General features: G+C 56.7%; 1 protein-coding gene across 1 annotated transcript; it reads right to left on the reverse strand.

Moving 5' to 3' along the window:
* Positions 1-5,697: 5,697 nt before the first annotated feature.
* Positions 5,698-22,693, reverse strand: ACE (angiotensin I converting enzyme). Its single transcript, XM_010190522.1, is given in 26 exon segments — positions 5,698-6,346; positions 6,585-6,772; positions 7,358-7,480; positions 7,862-7,960; positions 8,164-8,308; positions 8,537-8,760; positions 9,210-9,382; positions 9,648-9,745; positions 10,079-10,270; positions 10,495-10,638; positions 10,841-10,928; positions 11,292-11,450; positions 11,748-11,884; positions 12,394-12,605; positions 13,080-13,202; positions 13,429-13,527; positions 13,840-13,984; positions 15,322-15,545; positions 15,837-16,009; positions 16,562-16,659; positions 16,818-17,009; positions 17,284-17,427; positions 17,649-17,736; positions 19,075-19,242; positions 22,497-22,648; positions 22,651-22,693. Coding segments are annotated over 26 exon segments (3,828 nt in total). The 3' UTR covers positions 5,698-6,149.
* Positions 22,694-23,066: the final 373 nt, after the last annotated feature.

Consider the following 23,066-nt stretch of genomic DNA (forward strand, 5'->3'; position numbering starts at 1 on the left):
CACAGGGCTCTGCGGACACGGAGGGTCCCTGGGGGACACGAATGGTCCTGGGGGTCCTGGGGGTCTTGAGGGACATGGGGAGTCCTGGCAGCTCTGGTGGACATGTAGGGTCTAGGGGTCCTGGGGTTCTGGGCCCATAGGAGGTCCCATGGGCCCAGTAGGGCACAGGGGGTCTGTGGGTACCCAGGTCTTTGTGGGATGTAGGGGTCCCACGGTGATGCTGTCCTGCTAGCAGATGTTCAGACCTAGCCCCAAGTTCAGGTCTTCTTCTGCCCACCTCTCTGTGCCCCTCAAGGGTGAAGACCAACGGGACTCACTCCCATTCCTTCCATCTGACCAGCCCTCTTCTCCCAAACCCACTGCTAAGGACAGTGTCCGCTGAGGAGCTTTCTATTATTATTTTGTTATGCACGATTTTTCAGGCATGAAATTGGTCTAAGAGGATTATGGTCCATTATCATCAGCAGGAGTGTTTTGCTGGGATTTTCAATTAATATTCCAGTGCACCTCAGCAATGCACATGGGGACTGGGCCATACCCATGGGGCACTCGACCCATGGCATTACCTGCTGGAGTGGCCTCTTGTCCCTGGGCCAGCAATGCAAGTGGGCGAGTGCAGGCAGGTGCTCTTTCAGGCCCATTTCAGAGCCCTGGCGCTGCTTTTATTCCATCTCTCATCGAAGTCAGCCTTCCCCAGCAGAGAAAAACTTGTTCTATTGTTGAAGAGGGTGAAAAACCCATTATCTCCCCCCATCCACTCTGCACAGTGCCTCTACGGTGATTTACTGCGAGTCATGGAGGATGTTTTGCTCTATATTACACAGATGCAGCTTAATAGCATGGGGGAGGGAGAGGGACACGGCGTCCAGGCTCCTGCCTTCTCTGTATTCTCGTTGATATACTGGGTGACTCGAGGGAGATGGCTCTGTGCCGCAATTTCCTCACTAGAAAATAGGGACATTGGTCACTTGGCCTTGGGAAACCGCTCTGAGATTCCTGGATGACCAGTTCTGCAAGGGAAAGCAAACTATTATTACTACTGCTAATATGATCATAATTATGATTATTAATCACCAGGCAGCCAGGATTTAAGGTTGGCCTCCTGCCCTCCTCTCATCCCATAAATCAGTCCGGGATGTTCACGGACACGTCACGTGGATGTGTCTGATGACAAGGGCACGTGTCGGCTCGCAGCTCTCCCCAGCAAGGAGTGGGTCTGTGGTGGGGAGCGTAGGGGCTTTGGGCATGGAGCAGGATATGGCCTCGGTCTCCTCAGCCCCTTTGCCAGGGCTGGGGCTGTGCAGGGATGCCAGGAAGACTTGTCCTGCTTGGGCATGGCAGTGGGGCCACTTTGACCCCCTTTTCTCTGGCCACGGAGCCTCGTCCCATCATGTGGCTGATGGAGGAGCCCCTCTTACTGCCCCTCTGCCCCATACAGCCCTCGCAGATGGAGTTGTTATGTCCCTCCCATTCAGGTTACTACTGACTGAGCTCCAGGAGCCCCCCCAGTGCCCCCATGGCTCTCCCAGTCCCCCCAGTACATCCCCGCAGAGCCAGGTCATCCATGAGGTTGCTGGCCAGTGCTCTGCCTCCCTGCCCTCCTTGAAGCACTTTATGCCCAGACTTCTTTCAATTCCCCGGGTCTTAAGCATATGCTTGCAGTTAATCCCGTGCTTACATTTTATCCCAAATAGGAAGAATTGGGGTCTTTGGGCAAATTCTCCTGCTGTTCAAGGCAGCTGAAAGGCTCCCTCTAATTCAACCGAGCAGTAATCCTCTCTCTCTCCTCCTCCTCCTCCCCTGTCACTCAGTTCTTTCCTCTCCTCCTCCTCCTCTTCGAGCATTTTTGAGGTTTTGCTCCTTTCCCCTTCTTTTCTTCCATCCCACACCCCGGGGAATCGGTGGTTTCCCACCCGATTTTCACAGCAAAGGAGACCTGAGTGCTTCCCAAGGGCATCCTCCCTCTCCCAGCTCCTGCAGCTCAAGTGCATACGGAGCCACCTGGGAGCGCAGGGGTTTGTAATCTGTGCCGTGAATTATAATCTGTGCAGGAAATTTATCACCCACCCGACGAGGGGCAGGTGCATCGGGCGAGGGGGTGCAGCCGTGAAACGGGGTGTGGATTTGGGGTGGGAGGTGTGGGATGGAGGGGCCGGGTGCCCATTTGAATCCCAGCACGGCAGCTGCCGGCTGACGCTTGCCGGGAGAAATGTTTGCCAACCGGGAGCCGGCGTTTCTCCACATTTCTGTAATTAGAGCCGCTTCGCAAACACAGCCGGTGAGGGAGAGACAGGGCTCTCGCGGTCCCCAAAGCTGCCTGCAGCCACCAGGGCTGTCCCCAGACCAGCTCGGGTGTCCCGGCGGCCTGGCATGGTTCATTATCCTGCTTTGCCCTTCACTTGTGGAGGATGCTCCAGGGATGTGAGAGGAGAGGGAGGAATTCGGGCTGGAATGGATTTTGCAGGGGGAAGGATGCTCCTTGTCCTGGCTCCCTCCTCCTCCCCACCACTCCAAATCCTGACGTGTTTTCCAGGCTTTCACCACTGCGCTGTTTGTTTGCCAAAAAAACCCCGACCCAAAACAAACAACGTGCAGCCAAAATTAACCCTCATCAGCCTGGGCTTTCTGCCACGCCATCCCAAGGGAGGCTCGACAGGAGGCTGCAAACCTGGGAAGGACTCGGTGACATTAAAGCAAGTCACGGATGTTGTTTCCCGACAAGAGCCACTTCCCACTGAGAAGTGGCAGGAAAAGCTGCGGGGACTTGGCTCCAGCATGTGCCACGTTCAGTTCATGGCAGCCAAACCGGCACCCTGCCCGTCCTCATCACACAGCAGGGGAAACTGAGGCACGGGGCAGGCTCATGACTCACCTGCAGTCCTTGGGGCCAGGAGGATGGATGGGGTGAGCAGGGGGTTGTGAAGGTGCAGGGAAGGCCAGGGCATGACAGGATGCGACCATGGGAGGGGGGTGCTGACAGGGAAGTGGTTTGGTTGGGACCACTCCTGGGCGTGGGGAAAGGAAAGGACAGCATGGACACATGGGCAAAGCCTGCTTTGGGGTCCTGCAGCGGAGGCACCTCAGGGAAACAGGGTCAGGGGATGCTGCCCATGTGGGATGGGGGCTCTGCGAGGCTGGGGGTCAGCCCAGCTCACACCCCCAGGTACGTCCATAGGAAAGGGTGGCACTATGTGAGTGCCTGATAGGGGATGGAGGGGATGTCAGGACGGTGGGGGGGTCATTTGGGCTGGACCTGGCCCCCTTGGTAGGGTACTGTAGCTAAGCCATGGGGAGATCCCCACTTGTCCCAAACCCCCAAATTCACCATCAGCTGCCAGGGATGGGGAGTCCCTGCTCCATACACCACATCCCCGTGACACTTCTGTCCCCCGGACCGCCCCCCTCGCTGCCTCCCCCCATGTCCCCTGCCCGGGGTGCCCCCTGCTGATGGCCCCCAGCTGCTGCCAAGCTGTGGCTGCACATTTCCAGGCGCTCCTTGTCCCCGGGGAAGGGGAATGTGAGGAACGCGGCCCTGTGCACCCTGCCTGCTCCTGCCCAGCCACTCACCCGCTAAGAATAGACCTGGCTTGGCCGGGCCCCCGCCAGCACCGAGGGGCTGCGGAGTGTGGGAACCCCCCAGCTGCCTTCCCACAACAGATAATGAACATGAAAAAAAAGTGGGAAATGGTTTTCTGCTATTGCCAAAGGGTTCCTGAGCTGACAAAAGGAACCCAAGGTGGTTTTTTGCTTTGAATTAGTGTGATTTTAAAGCAAATCTCTCCGGGAGCCTCGTATGCAGGCAGGGTGGTGTGGGGCAGCCCCCCACAAGCCTGGTGTACACCACTGCTTCCTGAGCTCCCCGTCAAGGAGTTACATGAATTGAGGGGGAATCTCCTCTTTTTTCTGCACTTTTCCCTTTTCTTTCCTTTTTTTTTTTTTCCCTCTCTCCTTAGGGAATAATTTTGCTAAGCCTCCTAATTTCAGCAGAAAGCATGATGCAGGAGCCAGAAGGCAGCAAAATCTCTCCAGATGTTATCGCAGCGGGGAAGAGAACTCATCCTCAGTTTAAAGGCATCTTGTAAAACGTTGCTGCTGGCTCCGCAGAGCCCTCAGGGCACCAGCAGCCCTTCATTGCCCTGAAAAGCTTCACCTGGGCCACCCCACCCATGGCCCAGCAGCTCCATTTAAGCTCAAGGTGGGACCTTCAGGCTCCTGGGTTGGGCATAACCTTGTGTCCAGCTCCTTCTCCTGGGTGGACCCTTGGAGCTGTGTTGGAGGTGTCCTGGTGTTCAGTCCCATTCCATCTGTGTGTGGACCTTGGACCTGTGTTGAAGGTATCCTGGTGTCTTCTGTATGGTCTTGAGTTGTCTCAAGGAGGCCACAGCTCAGTGCACCCAACACCCACCCTTGTAGCTGTGTCTGTTCCAGGACAGCATCAGCTCCTATGGAGATTCTCTGATGTCTAATTAAGGCTGAGCTTGTGTTGCACTCCCTGAATAAGTGTTCAACGTGGCTCCTTTTTTTTTCCTCCAGAAAGAAATTTTCATGAAACTTGTAGGATCTTGATGATCTTGGAGACCTCTTTTCCTCCACTAATGGGGCAGAAAGCAGTGAGGAGGGCTCAGAATTACCAGTGAGGAGCTGAGCTGGCTGGAGCACACCTGCACCAGGCTGCGTTCCCAGGCTGAAAATACTCTTGGCTTCAAACCCAGCTCTCACCGTGCCAGGTCTCTGCTCCATGAGCATTGAGCTGCTGGGAAGGGGGGAGAGGAGGGTGCCCGGTGTGCTGGGATGTAAAGCAGACACATTGGGATGTGGCCGTGGGAAGGATGCAGGGTGAGCGCGGGCGTCTGGGGTGGCTGCTCCCAGGGTCTGGGGGCTGTGGCACAAAGGTGAGCAGTTGGGATTTTGCCTCCCCTTGGGCATGCAGTGCTTGGAGGAGGATTGAGAGCAAACAAAAACCTGCGCGTGGGCGGCAGGCACTTTCCTTCTGCTCCTCTCCCAGGTGCAATGAGCATCTCCCGGGCCTCAGTTTCCCCATGTAAGACATGACCAAGGGCAGAGGCCATCGGATGGGAGGGGATCATCCTAGATCCCCTCATTTCCCCTGCTGCTCTGGGCTGCAGCAGATCACGGCTCTTTAAGGCTGCAATAATCCCCAGCCTGGGATTAGTTTTGCACCTAATCACAGCCGAACAAATACGAAGTTTTATTTACAGAAGCAGAAGAAAAACGAGGCGGGGGGAAGCCTCAAGCACAGCTGATCCCAAGATAATCAGGAGCTGGAGGCCAGGAGGCGATCGCTGACCTCGGAGCCCCCCCTGCTCTTACGTAAACCCATGTCCTTTCCGTGATGGAGCCGTGGCGGTCACGAGCTCCAGCCCTGTCCCAGCTTGGACTTGGGGTCACCCCAGCCCTTTGAACTCTTCAGGCCTGGACTTTGGGGATATCTGGCCCTGATTCAGCCCCTTCCTTAGGCATGTGCTCCACTGTGAACCCATGAGTTTAGGGGAGGATGGAGGTGCTGCAAGGGGATGCTGAGCTTTCTTGGTGGGGATGGGGAGGCCGGGTGCCGCAGGTGTGTTGCCCCAGAGCCAGGCTGGTCCCCAGGATTTCGTATTTGGTTTAGGGTAGCAGCTCTCCTGCTTGAGACCTCTGTCCATTGAGATCCCAGCCCACCTGCAAGAAGAAGCTAAGCTCTGAGGGTGACAAGACACAGGTTTATTTTCCATCCATGCAAGCAAACAGCCTAGGAGCAGGCAAACCAGGGATGGGAATGTGCTCCATCCCTTCCCAAACTGCCCTCTGTCACTCGAAGTCTCTGTGGCTTTGCCCACAGGTTGCAGATTGCTGATGGGTGCCCAGGCTGGACCGGCTCCCAGCCCTGGGTGCAGGGGCAGTTTGTGACGGCTCCGTGCCTGCCGGTGCCTGAATTTCTCTTTCCCCTGATGCAGACGTTGACAAATAAATAGCTCTTTTCTGCTTTGGCTCTTGCATAGTGGAGAAAAAAAAGTCTGACCTGATTGGAAAGAGGAGTCCTGGGCTGTGGAAACCCATGGCTTTGTTGGCAAAAGTGCCCATGGCATCGCTGGCAGCCTGGCCAAATGCCCATGCTTGCACCCTGTCCATGTTCCCCTGCTGATGGTGCCTTATTTCAGTTCCATTTCCGAGCTGGATTTGAAGCTCTTTCTCCTGGATGAGAAGAACTTGATGCCAAAGAAGATGGTGGTGATGAGGAAGATGAGTGCCAGGGCGAGCAGGACCCAGCCGCCTGCTGTGGCTTGGTTGCTGGTCAGGGACATGCCCAGGAAATCAGCTTCGCCAGAGTCTTCTTGGGCTGGAGAGGCTGGAAAATGGAGAAATGAGGGACACCGTTGGTGCTGGTGGCTTTGGGCTGGGGTCTGCTGGGTCACCAGCGCTCTCTGTGCTGGTCTCTTGGATGCCCTGTCCCCTTTAGACACAGCTCCATGGGAAATCAAGGAGAAGCACCCAAACACCCTGTGTTTTTTGGGGTGGCCAAAGGGCACCAAGATAGCTCTATCTCTTTGACATGCCCCATCCTGGCCCTGGTGAGAGGCACTTACCTGTGTAAGGAGTCCAGTTGTACTCAGGCCAGCCCAGGACCTCCCCATTCTTCTTGTTCTCCTCCACCAGCCATGTCATGAGGGGCTCGAAGTAGCTCATCAGAGCATCAGCTGACATGTTGGGCTGCTTGGTGATGAGCTCCATGGCTTCTGGCCATGGCTTGCTGAAACCCAGCTTCAGGGCCTCCCTGTTCAGGAGAAATCAGCTCCAGTGTCTTCCCTGTCACCGTCTTGGCCACCCTTTTCCCCAAGGCTTGTGGCTCTTGGTACCAGCACCCAAGGACATTGCACTACCAGCATTGCAGGGCTGCAAGCTCAGAGCAGGGGAAGGACGTTTTGCTTGTGGGGATGGGGTAGGTTTACATGGATTAAAACCCCCCAGTGAATCCAGGCTGATGCAGAGCAGTTCCTAGGTAAAAGGCTTAATTTTGCAGGTGCTTTTCTTGAAGCAAGGGGGCTGTTTTCCCTAAGGATCAGGGGCCTGTGAGGAGGAGGAGGAGTAGGAAGAGGAGGAGGAGGGAGCCTTCCACCTGCCAGGGTCCCAGCTACCATCTAGTGGCTGCTTCTGCAATCACAGCCCCCGGGCCCGGCCCAAGGTGCCCCTGCCCTGCGTTCCCCCTGCCCGCAACCCAGGGCCAGGGACCAGAGCATCCCATGCTGGGGCAGGGAGGGGATGGATGACCAAGGGGCTGAGTTGTCTCCTGGCTTGTTGGGCTGGCTTTAAGGTGTTTGGGGACATAAATGTCTTGGCTCTGCTTTGCCCGCATACTTACCCCAAAATCCTCCCAGCCTCCTTGGACTGGTAGATGTCACACGTGTGCAGGGGACCCTGGTGCCCAGCTGCCTCACAGAGCGCCTGGTGGAACTGGAACTGGATGATGAAGCTGACAAAGTACCTGATGGGGGTTGGAGAGGGGTGAGGACACGGGGATGGGCCCTAGTAGCGGCTGTGCAAGAGAGGATATGGTCCGCCTCGTCCCTGGTTGGACTCTCCCAGTCTGGAGGAGCATCATTGGCATTGGGGCTCCACTTGCATCTGCTCAATCCAATCTGCTGATACCATTTCCCATTGATGTGTGTTTTATGGCTGCCTGGATGGATGAGACCCTCCCCTCCTTGGTTAGAGAGAAATCCCCCCAAATCCAGCCTTCCTCTCTAAGGCTCTGTCACAGTCCCCAGAGCTGCCCTGCACCCTCAGGATGGTGCCACCAAGTATCCCACCAGCCATGAAACGAGGATGTGATGTCTCTCCTGCCCGAGCCTCCTTACTTGCTCACCTGATATAGGGGACGTTGGCAGGGATGTGGAACTTTGCCCCGGGATCAAAGTCATCTTCAGACCTTGGTACTGGTGGGCACAAGCCCTGGTACTTCATCCTGGGCCAGAGAGAGGGAGTTAGACCAGCATGGGGAGGAGAAGGTGGGGAAAGCCGAGAGGGGATGCAGTGGGGTGTGAGAACAGTGTGAGGGGCTATGGATCCCATCATGTCCCATTGCAGGACCACAGGGAGCAAACACCCAGTGGGATGATGGCCAAAGCCCTTGCACCAAAGTGGGGGGGGATCTGAATTCAAGCACACCTGAGGTTCCACCACTGCTGGTTGTACTCATCCTCCTTGATCCGTCCATCAAACACCTTCCAGCGCCACTGGTCCATGAGATACCCGAAGGGCAGGAAGGCGATTTTGTCCAGGGCAATGCTCATCAGGTAGTTGATATCACTTTCTGCCCAGGGTGGGAAGGTGTGAGCGAGGCAGTGCTGTACGCACCTCTCCACCCTGAACGGGTCATTCTGCCCAAGAGCAAGGTGTCCCCACCAGGTCCTGTCCTCTCCATGCACGCAAATCCACCGCATGTGTCCCTGAGTCCTTCAGCCCATCCTGACCCTCTGCATTTCCAGCTGCCCCCAGCATCTCCCCCACCTTTGCTGTGTGATGCTCCCTGCCAGCTCACCTTTGTTTTCTGTGACTTGGTCCAGCAGATTGATGCTGTGCAGGTGTTTGGGGGTAGAGACAGACAAGGCCATGACGTCCCCGACAGCCTCGTGGAAGCCAGGGTTGGCCCCATCGCGGAAGGAGATGGGCTGGTCCATGTACTGCAGGAAGTACTGGACATGGCCCATCTCATGGTGCACAGTGATTAGGTCGTCCATGTTCACCACAGTGCACTGCTTGATCCTGGACCAGGACATGTGGGATGGGAGGAAAAGGGAGGGCAGTGTTGGGGTGAAAATCTCCAGGAACAAGTACACCCCTTGAGCTATTTTTCCCTTTGGCCTCCCTTTCCACGTGCCCTTACCCCACATCTGATGCCAGGCCAGGTCCTACTCCATTGGGTTGGTCTCTATTTTCTCCCACATCTCCCATTGCCTCTGCCTATTCCCTGTCCCTGTTCACTGACTTTTCCATTTTCCATGGCAAGGAAGGCACTGATTGCCCTCCATTCACCACGGTGGCTCCTGCCAGTGGTGCCAGCACCTTGAGAACCAATGGCAATGCCAGTGGGGCTGCCACAGCCACAGGGAACTATGCAGTGGCATCAGGCCACTTGCCCTTACTCTACGAAGACGTTGTTATCTGCCCCAGCACCACGTGAACTGAGGCCACCACTTGCTCCCCACAGGCACCTGAAGTCTTTGCGGTTGTAGAAGTCCCAGGCTGAGGCGTGACACACCACCTCCCGCCCGTCTGCCGGCTTCTCGATCATGGACTTGTCCCAGAACTCCTGCGGCATGGGGATGAGGCCCAGAGAGGTAAAGAAGCGGTCCGACTCTTCAAACATCATCCTGGGTGTCCATCCCTGGGGACAGAGCAGGTAGAGGGCCTGGATGAGGGGCAATGAGGGATGCTGGGGACTGTGGGAAGGATGAGAAGTCAGGAACAGCCTTGCTCTTCTGGGCATGGGAGATCTTTTGGGAGCAGCTAGAGCTGGATCCAGCCCTTGGCATACCCAGGTGGGTAGAGAATACAGATGAGGAATTAATGTTTTTGGCAGCACCAGAGCATTACATGGGTGGTAGCAATGACCAAAGGATGCTGCCAGCACAGCCTGGGAAAGCACTGACCTGCTGTTTCATGGCCGAGGTGGCATCCACCTTGGTGGCGTCTGGGAAAGGCATCACCAAGTCGAAAATGTTGGACCATGACTGGGCCCACATGTTGCCTGGGAAGCACAGGAGGACAACACATGGCAGGAGGGAGACAGGGAGAGAAGAGCAAAGGCAAGCAGTTACTCCTGACTGCTGTGCAAGGTGGATCACCCTGCTTGGTCCCTGCCCTGCCCACACAAGGGTGATGTGAGCAGGAGCTTGTCCATTCAGGGGCGGTCAAGTCAGGCTGAGCGTGTTGCCCTTTCCTGGAGCAGACTGGCCTCTGTAGACCCTTCTCATGGGGCCTTGGCCCTTCAGTCAAAGCCGAACAGAGATGAGCCTCAACTCTTGACATGACTTGGAGCAAACTATGCCTGAGGACAAATCTGCTTCAGGAGAGCCCTTACCTAGCAGGTGAGCAGGGATGGGACCCTTCAGGTTTATATGCTCTGCACCATACGTTTTGTATAAGGCTCGGCGTACGTAGGCATGCAGGTTGAGGTACAGGGGCTGCAGCTGCAGATACAACCTCTCCAGATCTTCCTCGAAGGTGGGCGTCTCATACAGGGATCTCCAGTAGGCCCCGTTGTCTGTGTAGCCTGTGGTAGGGCAAGAGCAGAAGCTGTCAGACACTACCCTTCTTGCATCAGTCTGTCTTGCTGCCCAGGGACCCCAGGTCCCTCCGTATCTATGAGACAGTGGAACTTATGGGAGTTGCCCTTCACACCTTCAATATTTTGTCATCGAGTTGGACAATCAGTCCAATCCTCTGCTCATGGGGTGCTAAGACCATGGTGGGTCTCTAAGGAAGCAGGACACTGACCATTGAGTATGGCTGCCTTGTTGCTCAGTTCCACGTATCGCTTGTAGTTGTTCTTGATCTTCTTCCCAGAAGCATCCCGCCAGCCCTTCCAGGCAAAGAGGAGCTTATCATAGTCCCGTGAGGTGGCCATGGTGTCCGTGAGGTCTGAGGAAAGCAATGAAGCCAAAGTGATGATGTTGGGTGGGCTGGGCAGATGCAATGGTGCTAGACCCAGTATTCAGCCCAGGGGCCATCACAGAGAAGATGGGAAGACCCCTTCATGACCTTTCTCCATGCCTCTGCTAAAAAAATCCCTCCTTTCTGGGCCTGGTGTAGGTGACTCATTGGACACCCTTCCAGATCTTACCAGGATCCAGGGGCTGACAGATGTTGTTCTCTTCGCAGACCTTGGCTACGCTGTATGTGGTCTCCATATCTGAGAGGAGGGTGTTGTACTGCAAAGAAAGTCAGATCTTGTGAGCTGGTTATCCTTGCTCCTGCTCTTGGAGGTTGTCACAGCCCAGTGAGATGTTCTCAGGTCCTCTGGTCTCTTCCAAGGCCAAGAGGAGTCAATATAGAGGAGACTGGGGCCAGCAAGCAGTGTACCATTACCACCTAATCAGCCAGGCCCCACTGCAGGCTGGGATAGGCAACTTTTGGGTGGGAAATCCAGGTGCAGAAGGTACTAAACTATCCTTTTGTTCAAGAGCAGGGGGTAGATGCCCAGTGGCATTTCCTAAAAGCTGGGAGGAACGTGTGTCTCCACACAGGGTGGTGGCAAGGGACACCCTATCCTGCCCTGTCCCCTTGCAGCTCACCTCCTTCAGCTCATCCTCAGGCAGGGCTGCCCTCCCGAGGACGCTCAGCTTCTTGAGGATGCGTGTGACACTCTGGTCCTGGAAGTCGGAGGGGTCGAACTGCCTGGCCCTCATGCCATACTCAAGGGTGTGCTTGGACATGGCCAAGTTCTTCTCCAGCTGCAAGGGCAGGAGGGGACAGAAGAGGAGTTACTTGGAGGAGATCTCCAAGACACAGGCCATCACTAGAAACATCACCTGGCAGGACTGACAACCTCCCCATGGCTGCCTTTGTGGGTATCTCTTGACATTACGAGGGTTTTCATGGAAAAGGCACCTCCTGGGTAAGAACATTATTCCTTGGCTAAAGGTAGAGGCTGCCCTGGTTTTTGAGGCTCATTTGAAACATGCCCTGGGTACCAGTTGCCTGCCTTGGCTGTTGTCTCTTCCTGCACAGCCCCAGGGTTGTTTCCATACCATGATCTCCTTGTTGTGGTCAGTGATGTTGGTGTTGTAGGTCCAGGATGCCTCGGTGTAGGCGTTCCACACTGCCTCAGCTGTGCTGTTGTACTCAGACAAGAACTCCTTAGCTTGTGCTTCATCTGCTATTTTATCTAGAGGAGGAGATAAATGGGGGAAGAGAGGTGGGGTCAGGAGTGTCTTTGTCTTTGCAAGAGCACCAGTCCATGGAGAAGCCATGGTTGAGCTTTTCCCAAAACTGAAGGATGCCGCAACCTGGGAACAGGCTGAGCCAAGGAATGGAGGCAAAGGGGCACTGCTGGGGTGTCCCAGGACAGGGGACAGGATGACAGAGCAAGTTACATGCCCTAGGCCCTCCCACTTGGGCAGAAAGGACTCAGCTGAAAGCAGATGACCTGTCACACCATGACTGATGGCATTGCTACAGTGGCAGTGCCACAGCTTCAGACAATGGAAGGTCAAGGTGTTGGCTGATGCCGCCTGCGTCCTGGGGAGCACCATCTGCATCTCCACATGGAGCTGGTTATTTCTGTGTTCCAGCATGGAGACCTCCCCCAGCCCTCAGCGCTGTCCTGTCTGGGTGATGTCCCTTGGGAGGCCCCTTCCTGCCCCTCCCCACACCCAGATGGAGCTGCAGCCTTACCAATGCCTTCAGGGTAGCCTTCAGGGACAGGGGGACGCCAGTCAAACTCCGGCCAGCCCAGCACCTCGTTGGTCTTGTTGTTCTGCTCCTGGAGCCACTCAGTGACAGGGCTGAAGTACTCCAGGAGGGCACCAGCATCCATCTTATCCGTGCCAGTGAGGTTGAACAGGATTTCCTGCCATGACTTGGAAGACCCAGCTTTGAGCACTTCCCTGCAGATAAGTGGGCCAGCATGAGGCCAGGGGATGGGAGAAAAGCGGTGGTGGTATCTCAGCACTGCAAGGGTTGAAGATGCTATTCCTGAGTGGGACATGAACCTGGGAACTGCCTCTGAAACCCCCATCTGTCCTGCATCTGGAACGAGGGCTCCCCATCACATACTCATGCACTTATGAACACCCAGGGAGTCAGTAGGAACCAAACATGCTTTAGTGACCTCTTGTCTGGGTGAGGGCTCGTGACAGGGACAATAGCAGTGCTCTGGTGAGGACCACTCACCCCACCCCAGTGCTTCCACGTATTTCCATCCATCCATCCATCCATCTGCAAAGCTATTTCTCCAGCCATCTCCACAGCCACTTTTCCTTCCTTCCTTCCTTCCTTTCTTCTTTCCTTCCTTTGCACACCATCAGCTTCCATGCACACATCTGCCCGTGGCGATTGTCCCGACCCTCCTCTGTCCCCACCTGAGTTTGGCTCCAGCTTCTTTGGACTGGTAGATGTCGCAGGTGTGCAGGGGACCGTTGTGGTTGGCCGCCTGGCACAGCGCCTTGTGAAACTGGAACTGGAGGATGAAGCTCACAAAGTACCTGCCAAGGAAGCCCGTGAAGGTGAGCGCTGGGAACAGAAGGAAGCAGACAAGTCCTAGGGTGCAGAGGAAGACACCCGGCCACATGTCAGCTCCCCACCATTTGTGGTCCCAAGCATTGGATGGTCTCTGCCTTAGAGCAATGCATCCCCATCCCTGCCCACGGAGCTGAGCCCCAACTCCCCCCACTCCCCAAACCTTCGTCCCCTCACCAGCACCTCCTCTACCTGATGTAAGGGGTGTTCCCAGGGATGTGGTACTTTGCTCCAGGGTCAAAGTTGCTTTCATTCCTTGACACCGGAGCACAAATTCCCTGGTATTTGGTTCTGCAGACAACGGAGAACAAAAGCATGAGCTGGAAAGAGGGAGGCAGATGAACTGAGGCAGGGAATGGGAAGGGAAGGCTTAAGAAATCTACACAATTAGAGTGTGCTTCCATGTATTTCTATCCATCCATCCATCCATCCACCTACCCACCTGCTTGCCTACCTATCCATCCCACCCACCCATCTATCCATGGTTCTCCAGCCATCTCCATAGCTACTTTTTCTCCTTTTCCCCTTCCTTTCTTTGCTGTCTTTCCTCCTGGCACACTCCCATCTTCCACACTCCATGCACCCCTGCTGACTGTCCTCTACCTCAAATACCACCAGTCGTAGTTGTAACGGCTCGGAGGTGTGCGGCCATTGAACACATTCCAGCGCCACTGGTCGATGAGGTAGCCGAAGGGCAAGAAGGCGATCTTCTCCAAGGCCATCTTCAGCAGATAGTTGATGTTGCTCTCTGCATGAAACAGAGTGTGAATCAGGTTGGGAAGGAGCCTGACTGGACTGGCCACTAGACTTTTGGGTGTGCAGATCTGGATGAGAAATGAGGACAGCATTCCAACACAATTTTGCTCCCTGGACTAGGCTGTGTAGGACACAGGAGGTTTCTCTAGATACAGCTCCTACTTGGGGCAACATGTGCCTTTTTACTGAGTGGGGACAATGGGAGTGACAAGCACGGTGTCCCCTGGCTTTCAGAGTGAGAAGGTATTTGATGAGTGTAACTCTAATGGCTCCCTCTTCACACATCCACCCTGAGGCCCCAGGGTGAAAGGGATTTGATCTGCAGGGCTGTCACGCCACTGAAAAGGCTCTTATGGTTTAGACCCAGAACCAGCAGCAACTCTAGGACAGTCACCACCATAACATGGGGAGCACAGGGGAACATCTGCTTTCCCCATTGCCTTGAGGAAACCTGGACAAGGAAGGTTGAGAAGGACCTGCTGGAGACCCAGCTGAAGCTGTGGGGTCAGAGATTGGTATTAGCACCCTGAAGGGGTATTGGCTGCTATTGCTATGATGGGGTGGCTGCCAGAGGCTGGCCAGTCGGGTAGCGATGCCTTGAGGCAGGGACCATCTGCTCCATGGTGTTTACTCAACATCGGCCCAACGGTCTTGGCTGCTGTGATGCCTTCCCTGTCATGAAACGTATTTAATGACCAGGCAGGAGGATCCCGAGACTGTCCCTCCTCCGCAAAGCAGTCGCCTACGGCAGGAGTCTGCGAACGCTTGGTTTCCTCTGCCGCCGTCTGCTTTGAAGTGTCGGCTGAGAGATGTTGGGCGGGGGGAAGACTCTTGCCAAGCTGGGCAGCACCCTGAGGCGACAGGTCGTCCACGACCATGCCAGATGGCAGGCAGGAACGTCACCCGCTGGCTGTCCTCATGATTGTGCACGTAAGCACTCGGCGCCACCTCCGCAGAGCTCCTGAGGGTGGATGTTTCTTGGCGAGGGAAGGGGGAACACTGGAAAGGTCAAAGCCGATCAAGCACAAAGATGCTATTTTCAGGTTTGGGGCTCTGATGGGGAAGGGAGGGGAACCAACAAGCTCTGAAGAGCATCCCTGTGCCCTCAGGGGTGAAGATGAAGGGTTCTACATGGACCTATGGAGCCAACAAGGGGTTGTGCATGGAACCAAGCATGAAAGAAACGCATGCATCAACCATGGGGCCTTGCCTGCTCTGGACTGAGTTGCCAGACTGTGGCCCACTGTGGTGTGTCCCAAACCCTTCTTGGTGCCACAGGCACTGCCCGAGCCCTCCAGGCCACCCACTGCCCTGGGGTGGCTGCCATACCTGCATCCTCGGTGGCACTGCTGAGGAGACCGATTTTCTTCAGATGGCTGGGGGTGGAGACAGACAGTGACAAGACGTCACCGATGGCCTCGTGGAAGCCAGGGTTGGCCCCGCTGCGGAAGGAGACGGGCTGGTCCTTGTACTGCAGGTAGTACTGGACATGGCCCATCTCGTGGTGCACTGTGAACAGCTGCTCCATGGTCACCGTCGTGCACTGCTTGATCCTGCCAGGTTAAAAAGAGAGCGTGAGAGCAAGTGGGGGACATTGGCTGCCTGTGCACCGCCTCGACGGGAAGGACCCTCCACGGTCCCTCAGAAGGTGGCAGCACCCCATGGGATAGGGGAAAGACCCTGTAGAGGGAAAGGTAGGGCAGCATGATACCCCAGGACCTTACCCCAGATGGTGATGGATTGGGCTGCATGGCCAGGCTGGGGGTACCCAAAATAGTGCCCACCAAGGGGAATGGAGGAGGATCTTACCCTGCAGCCCTGGGCCCTTGCATGTCTCCACACACCTGAAGTCTTTGCGGTTGTAGAAGTCCCAGGCTGAGGCATGACACACCACCTCCCGCCCGTCCGTCGGCTTCTCCAGCATGGACTTCTCCCAGAATTCAGGGGGCATCTCCAGCAGCCCCAGGGAGGTGAAAAACTCCTCTGAGACCCGGAACATGTGGGTGGCGTTCCAGCCCTGGTGGACAGCAGACAAGTGGGTTAGGGCTGAGAAAGGTGCTGCTCATGCCCTGAGTATAGTCTCTGATGCTCTCCTAGTCCCATGGGGATGAGGTGGGTCTCTCCAAGGGATCAGGGTCCTACCCCTCTCACCCTGATGGGGAGCCACAGCCCCAGAACTGATGTGAGCATCCCAAAGGATCACTGAGCAATGGTGCTGGCAGCTAGCATGGACAGGAGAAGGGAGCAGGACTGATGGCCCAGGAGTGCTCAGAGCTGTGTAATGGTGTGGAAGCAGCCCCCATTCTGGGGACTGGCACCAACCTTGCTGCACTGTCCTTCCTCTCTGCCCACCTGCTGTCTCTTTGGTCATTGCCAGAGAGAGAATGGGATCATTGGTCATTGCCAGAGAGGGAATGGGGTCATTTTTCCATCCCTTCCCCTCCCATACAAGTCTTTTCTGCTGTCCCCTATGCAGGTATGAGAAACCACTCCCATGAGGTCAATGTTACGGGGAAGCCTTGGCCAACACCCCCTGTTCTTGTCACCAGTGAGTCCCTCAGCTCATCACCTGCTGCACCATGGTGCTCGTGACATCGAGGTTGGGTTTCTCGGGGTAGGGGACCATCAGGTCATAGATGTTGTTCCACTGCTGAGCCCACATGTTGCCTGAGAAGAGAAAAAAGCTGGAGCAGAGCTGGTGGTGGGCCGGGAGGAAGAGAAACATGGTCATAACTGGGACCTCCCTGTCCCACTATGGCCCTTTGTGTGCCCCTGTGGCCCCACCAGCACCCCTGGGTGAAGCCTGTGGGGGTCCCTCCTGTTACCCAGGAGATGAGCAGGGATGGGACCCTTCAGGTTGATGTATTTGGGGCCGTAGCGGTCGTACAGCTTCCTCCGGACGAAGGCGTGCAGGTTGAGGTAGAGCGGCTCCAACTGGTTGTAGAGATGCTCCAGGTCATCCTCGAAGGAAGGTGAGTCATACCAGGACCGCCAGTAGCTGCCCGTATCCTCAAATCCTGTCAGGGAGGTAGTGATGACCTCTGGGTCCAGACCCCCAAGGGCTGCCCCCCAACACACCCCCAAGAGCTGGGACCAGGGAAGGATTTTTGCACCTTCCCCAAAGTGTTGGCACAGGGGAAATGGAAGTTGGATGTTTAGCTGCATGAGGGATGGGGAGAGCAACAAGGCACCCCATTGCCATATCCCAAATTCCCATCCTGGCCCCTGACCACCCCCTGTGTACCACCCTGACCCCTGACCACCCCCTACATCCCCCCATCCTGCTAGTACCGTCCATCTGATAGGCCTCGTTGCTCAGCTTCACAAACTCCTCGTACTTGGGGCGCAGTGGGTTGCCCGCGGCGTTGTGCCAGCCCTCCCAGGCATAGAGCAACTTCTTGTAGCTGCGGGAGGTGGCCATGATGTCCGAGATGTCTGGGACAGAGGGGACAAGCAGGACATGAAAGAGGGGCAAGAGAACAGCTCTGCAGAGGTGCCACCACCATCGCGCCAGACCCAAATACCCATCCTTGCACCAGGACAACCCTGATGAACGTGTGTGGGATGTCCCAAGCCCAACCCGATGGGGATATGGGGACCAAGACCAACTCATGGCTATGGGACTCTCAGCAGGGGCAGAGGCACAAGGCCCATACCTGGCTCCAGGTCCCAGCAGGTGCCATTGGCCAGGCACACCTTGGCTGTGGAGTAGATTTTGTCCATGGTGCTCAGGATGGTGTTGTACTGTGGGGAAGGAAAAGGTGTTGGAGATGGGAATGGCCTTTCAGGAGGTATCTACAGGCTTCCCAGCTCCAGAGCATGTGTTTTTGTGTTGAGAGGGATGCGGAGGAGGTCTGGTGTGTTTACACAGTGTGGTTTTGGTGAGATGAGTGTGTTATCACCCAGCATTTTGCACCCTCCGCATGGTGGGAGTGGGGAGGCTCTTCGGGACAGACCAACCATGCACAGCCACTCGAGTGCTCGCGGTGTCCCAGAGCAGGGCTATTTATAAAGCTCTTTGTCAGCGGGGCTGCGGCACGGCCTGTTTATCTGATCAGGGGGAAAAAAAAAATACGAAAAGCAGGAGGAGGAGGGGGATTTATTTCTGTGAACTTCAACAACAGCAAACAATACCAACAGGACATTTCCTGGAACCTGCCTGGGGAGCCCATTCCCAGGGACGGAAATTCCTCCGCTCCGTCCGTCCCTCCGCTCCCATCCCTCTGCTCCAGCCAGACGGAGGGGATGGAGACGGGGGACAGTGATGGCTGTGGGATGGAGCTGCCCAGGGACGGGCGAGACGTGGCTGATGGGCAGGGAGGAGACGTGATGCTGCCTGTTATCTAGGAAAGGGTAGGGATGGGTTTCCTGGAAGGAACCGGGGCCAACGCTTCTCCGGAAAGGATTGTAAGGGATTGTATCACTGGGCTTTGCCAGGGATTTGGTGGGAAGGGCTGTCAGGGACTCCTGGGGCAGGCTTGAGGGGACAGCAGTGCTGAGAGACACTCATGCAGAGGCAATATTTTCATGCACAGAGATGGAAATCACATCTTGTTTAGGTAAACTACCCTGAAAACTCAGGCCCGTGATGGGGAAGGCTCAGGTGATGTCCCTAGCATGGACTGTGTCACCAAGGTGCAGCACTTCTGGGCTGGCAAGGAGGACTCAGGAGCCGGGTGACCGCAGCCCCTCTCCTTTTCAGCGGGCTGCATCGGGGAGCGGGGTCGAGCCAGCTGGCCCCCGGCCATGGGCACAGCCTGGCTGGTCTCCAGGTGACGTCCAAGGCTGCTCTGTGTAAGCAGGAAATCTCCGGTTCCCACTGGGATAGCTCCAAGATGAGGTTAGGGCTGGATGACGGAGCCAGCAGGCACCCAAAATCCCCTGCAGATAGCACCCCATCTCCCCCCCATCACTGTCTTCCCTGTGCAGAGGCCAGAGAGATCCTTCAAAATGCAATGGAGGGGCAATGGGCCAACAACAGTGTCTGGATGCTTGGAGAAAAAATCCCTTTAAGGGATAAGGGAGTAATGGAAATAATTGAAAAATCCCATTAAGGGCACCCATAAGGTGCAGCTCACCTACCTGCTCTCTTTTCTCCAGGGGCAGGTTGGAGGGTCCCAGGGTCTGGATGGAGCCGATGATTTTCCTCAGCTGCAGGTCCGTGAAGCTGGTCCAGTTGCTGCCGTAGAGCTCCTTGGCTCTCTTCCCCCACAGCTCCGTGAAGTTTTGCTCCTCCAGCGATGCCTCAACCTGCACCACAAGAAGGGACGTGGGGACTCAGGACGGGCCCTGGGACATGCCACCACCCAGGTGACAGTTTGGGGGCCAGGTTCAGAGCCAGGAGGGTTTGTGGGAGCCAGAGGGGACAGGACACGAGGTGGCAGGCAGGGCTGTCCCCAGCCCGTGACATTCATAGATAGAGACATCAGCTTCCAGCTGACGCGGTATCTGCAGCCCACACTCGCCTGCAACGCTCCAAGGCAGGTGGTGGCCTTTGAGGACATTTTGGAGGTGGCTCCGGGATGTCATGGCCTGGCTGGGGTGGGGACACTGGCATGGGGGTGTCCACGCCATGCAGGCAGCGTGTCCGGGTGCTCCTGAGCTGGTTCTGGCAGCTGTCAGACCCTGTTTCAGAAGGGGCTCTGAGGTTTGCCTTCACTTATTCCTCTTCCTGCTCTTTCTCACCTTTGCACAAGCCCAAAGGAAAACTACAAAGATCACAGATGCCACAACGATGTCACATTCACTTTTCTCCTTCCCATACCTCCTTGCCAGATCCATTTCTCCTCTGGCTGTCTGCAGCCCATTCCCTGGAAGTGTCATATATGGGGTTCACCTTGCAGACTTGCACCCATGTGCACTGAGCCTCCTATTTTGGGTCTCTCTCTCGCTGTCGCCCATCTCCTGCCAGCCCCGAACTCCCTTCCCAGGGCCGTGGGATGGCCGGGAGCTCTTCTGCGCCATGGGGGGTTATTTAGGCAGCTGGAGCTGCAGCCAGCAACCACAATTTTGGGACAGAGTGTATTGCGGGTGGCCACATCCCAGCCCGGCCGGTGCCAGCTGTGTTTTTGGGAAACGCTGATCTTCACGAGTGTCCAGCCCGAGTGATGCGGAGGATGGAGTGGGAAAGTGCAGAGTGCCTGTTTGCTGTCCGTGCGCCATCCCCGTGTGATTTATGGAGCTCATTAGCTGTTAGTCGTGGCATTTTTAGCCTGGCTCCAACAAGCCTGGTTTGTTTTATTTTAATCTTCAACATTCCCTCAGCTGGCAGCGGGGAGGGAAGGGAGTTGCGGTGCAGCAGGGCTGGAGGCTGCCCGGGGCAGGCACCCACGCAGCCAGGGGACATGGGGGTGGAGATGCCAAAAGTGCTGGGTGCCAATGGCTGCTCACTGCCGGGTCCCCACCGCCTCCCTTGGACACCCCAGCACCCACAGCACCACTCTGGGTACCAACCAGCCCCAATTCCTTGGCACACTGGGATGCCCCAACCCCACGGGCACCCTGTGCTGAAGCAAGATGCTCTTGCGTTCCCCTACTAAACAGGGTACACCTTTACCCCTTCCCAGACCTTGCTGTGGAGCCGGGGGAGCTGGAGGAAGCAGAGTCCAGCTGTGTTTCGTCTCCTCCTTGAACAGACGCCTGTGTTTGGTCAGGCGAATCGTACCCTAAACTCTCCTGACAGCTCCGGTGGAGCGAGCTGAGGCTGGCGGCGCTGCCCAAGACCCCCCTCACCACGGCCTTGCCCACCAGCCCTGCCCCTTCACCCCTGCAGCTGGGAGCTCTCTCTGTGAGGGTGCCCACTTGGGGGGTCTTAGAGGGTCTTCCACCCCCACAGCCCCCAGGTCTCCCTACCAAAGCCCCCCACCCTGGTCCCTCCCTGCTCCTGGTTGCACAGTGAGGATTCAGCAGCACAGGATGAGGCCCAGGGTGCTGGGGCTGTTCTGCCCCAGGTGTCTGGAGAAGTTTGCACCCATGAGCAGCCCCCAAGCCCTAAACACATTTGCAAGGCTCTTGCCCAGACCCCCAGCTTGCAGCAAATGGAACATCTCCCCCGTCCCTGCGTGTTTGGCCTCCTGTGCCACCGTCACTTTGTCCTGGAGCCACCTTTCATTGCAGGGCCTGGAGAAGCCCCCACCATGGTGGCCTGGCTCAGGTGTTACAGATGTGTGTGGGGTTGGCCTGGCCCAAGGCCTCCCCAGACCCCCAGAATTCAGTCTTTTGGGTTGTGCTGGCCAGCTGTTAGCCCTTTAGGGTTCAGCACCTCCCCATCCCACCACACACCTCCCTGTTGCCCCGTTGGTGGGCTTATCCCAGTGTCCCTATCTCCTCCTTCTAGGCTGCCTTGGGAGCCTTGCTATGGCAGGGAGCACCCAGCCACAACCCTCGGGCATTTATTAACACAGGGCAAGGCAAGAGCAGGCCTGGGAACACCCCTTGAGAGAAGTCCATGCACGTCACGTTCCTGGCCCTGATGTGGGACTTGAAATGGTTCTGCTCTGCCCCGAGGTCCCCGGCTGCACCGCAACATCTGCAGCAGACACTGGGTGCCTGCCCAGACACGGCGTCAGCTCACCAAAAAGAGGCCGAAGGGGCACTTGGGTGCTGTTGGGTGTCCTGCCAAGTTGGCAGTGGCTGGACCTGGTGCAGGAAGACACGGTTCCTTCCTGCCACAGGGCATGCTGTGCCCCCATCCCTGTGGGATCCGGTTGGGGTTTGGGGCTGTATGGCAGTGTGGGGGTGATGTATCAACTCCTGTGCACCGCAAGATATAGGGAGTGGCAGCCCCTGGGTTGATCGAACTCCCTGCCCCGCTAAATCCACCCAAACACACACAAGCCCTTACCAAACATGCACACGCCTGCGGGATGCACACAGCATCGCTCCCCGCATGTAGCCGGGCTGGTGGCAAATTCCCCATAGCCTGGAGTACTTCCCCGAAGCTGGTTTTGTCCCCGTGGGCTGGGGACACAGGGACGGAAGGGTGGCAGACACGGTCTCAATGCCACCCCCATTGTTTGTGCAGACTTTGGGCTCTCAGTGTCTGCCCACAAACCAAAAGCCTCCAGCACTGGGACGCAGTGGGTGTCTGGCATGGCACAGCACCGGGACATGGTGAGGCCCTGGTGTGGCACAGCACCAGGGCACGGTGGCATCAGGCAAGGACGGGGACAGGGACACTCAACACCTGACCCCAGTCTGGGAATGGGGGGAAGCAAAGTGGAAGGTGCTGGGAGGAGGGAACCACTTCTAAAAACGACCCAGACTCTGCTCCGGGACCTGGGCTGTCGCTCCAGGGCAGAGCCTCTTCGAATGCCAATTTGGGGTAAAACCCTGCAGTTCCCAGACTACACATCCCAGCCCAGCTTTGCCATCCTGGGGTGCCAGGACAGGATCCCGCAGGGAGGAAGGCGACTGCACCGAGAGTCCCCACCATGCCCCAGTCCTCCCAGTCCCCAGTGCTGGGGACACTCCCGTGATGGCATCGCCCCCATCCCGCCACCCACCTGAAGCGCAGCATTTTCGCTCGTCAGGTTGGTGTTGTAATTCCAGCTGGCCGAGACGCTCTCGAAGAGGATGAGCTCGGCTGTTTCGTTGTAGTCGCTGGCGAAGCGGGCGGCCCCTTCCTCGGTGGGTTCGTGTTGGGGGGGCTCCAAGCACCCACCAGGCTCAGCCACAGCAGCAGCCCCAGCGCCGGGGGCATCGCGGCAGGAACGGTGCACGGAGGAGGGGGGGGCTCTGGTCGGTGCCTTGCGAGATTGCTTTGCCTCCGCTGTCGGCTGCTTATAAGCCAGCAGCCTTAGCTCAAACCCTGCCCACTGAGCCGGCCTCCCCTCGCAGATAAGAACGGAGCATTTTTCCTCGCCTTTCGGCAGCTCCTGGGCTTGTAAGAAGGAGTGAGGAGCCAGAGCTGCCTTGGGGTGCAAAGTCCCTTTGGCACTTGGCCACAGCAGGAAAGGGAAGGGGCTGGGACAGCTGGGAGGGAAGGAGATGGAGGAGAATGAAGGGAAAAGGCAGAAAAAAAGGGAAAGGAGGAGAAAGGCTGGGGTGGACGGAGTGGGTGGGGGGGAGCACCA

This window comes from Mesitornis unicolor, unplaced genomic scaffold, assembly GCF_000695765.1.
Source record: "Mesitornis unicolor isolate BGI_N332 unplaced genomic scaffold, ASM69576v1 scaffold21948, whole genome shotgun sequence".
Classification (NCBI taxonomy): Eukaryota; Metazoa; Chordata; class Aves; order Mesitornithiformes; family Mesitornithidae; genus Mesitornis; species Mesitornis unicolor.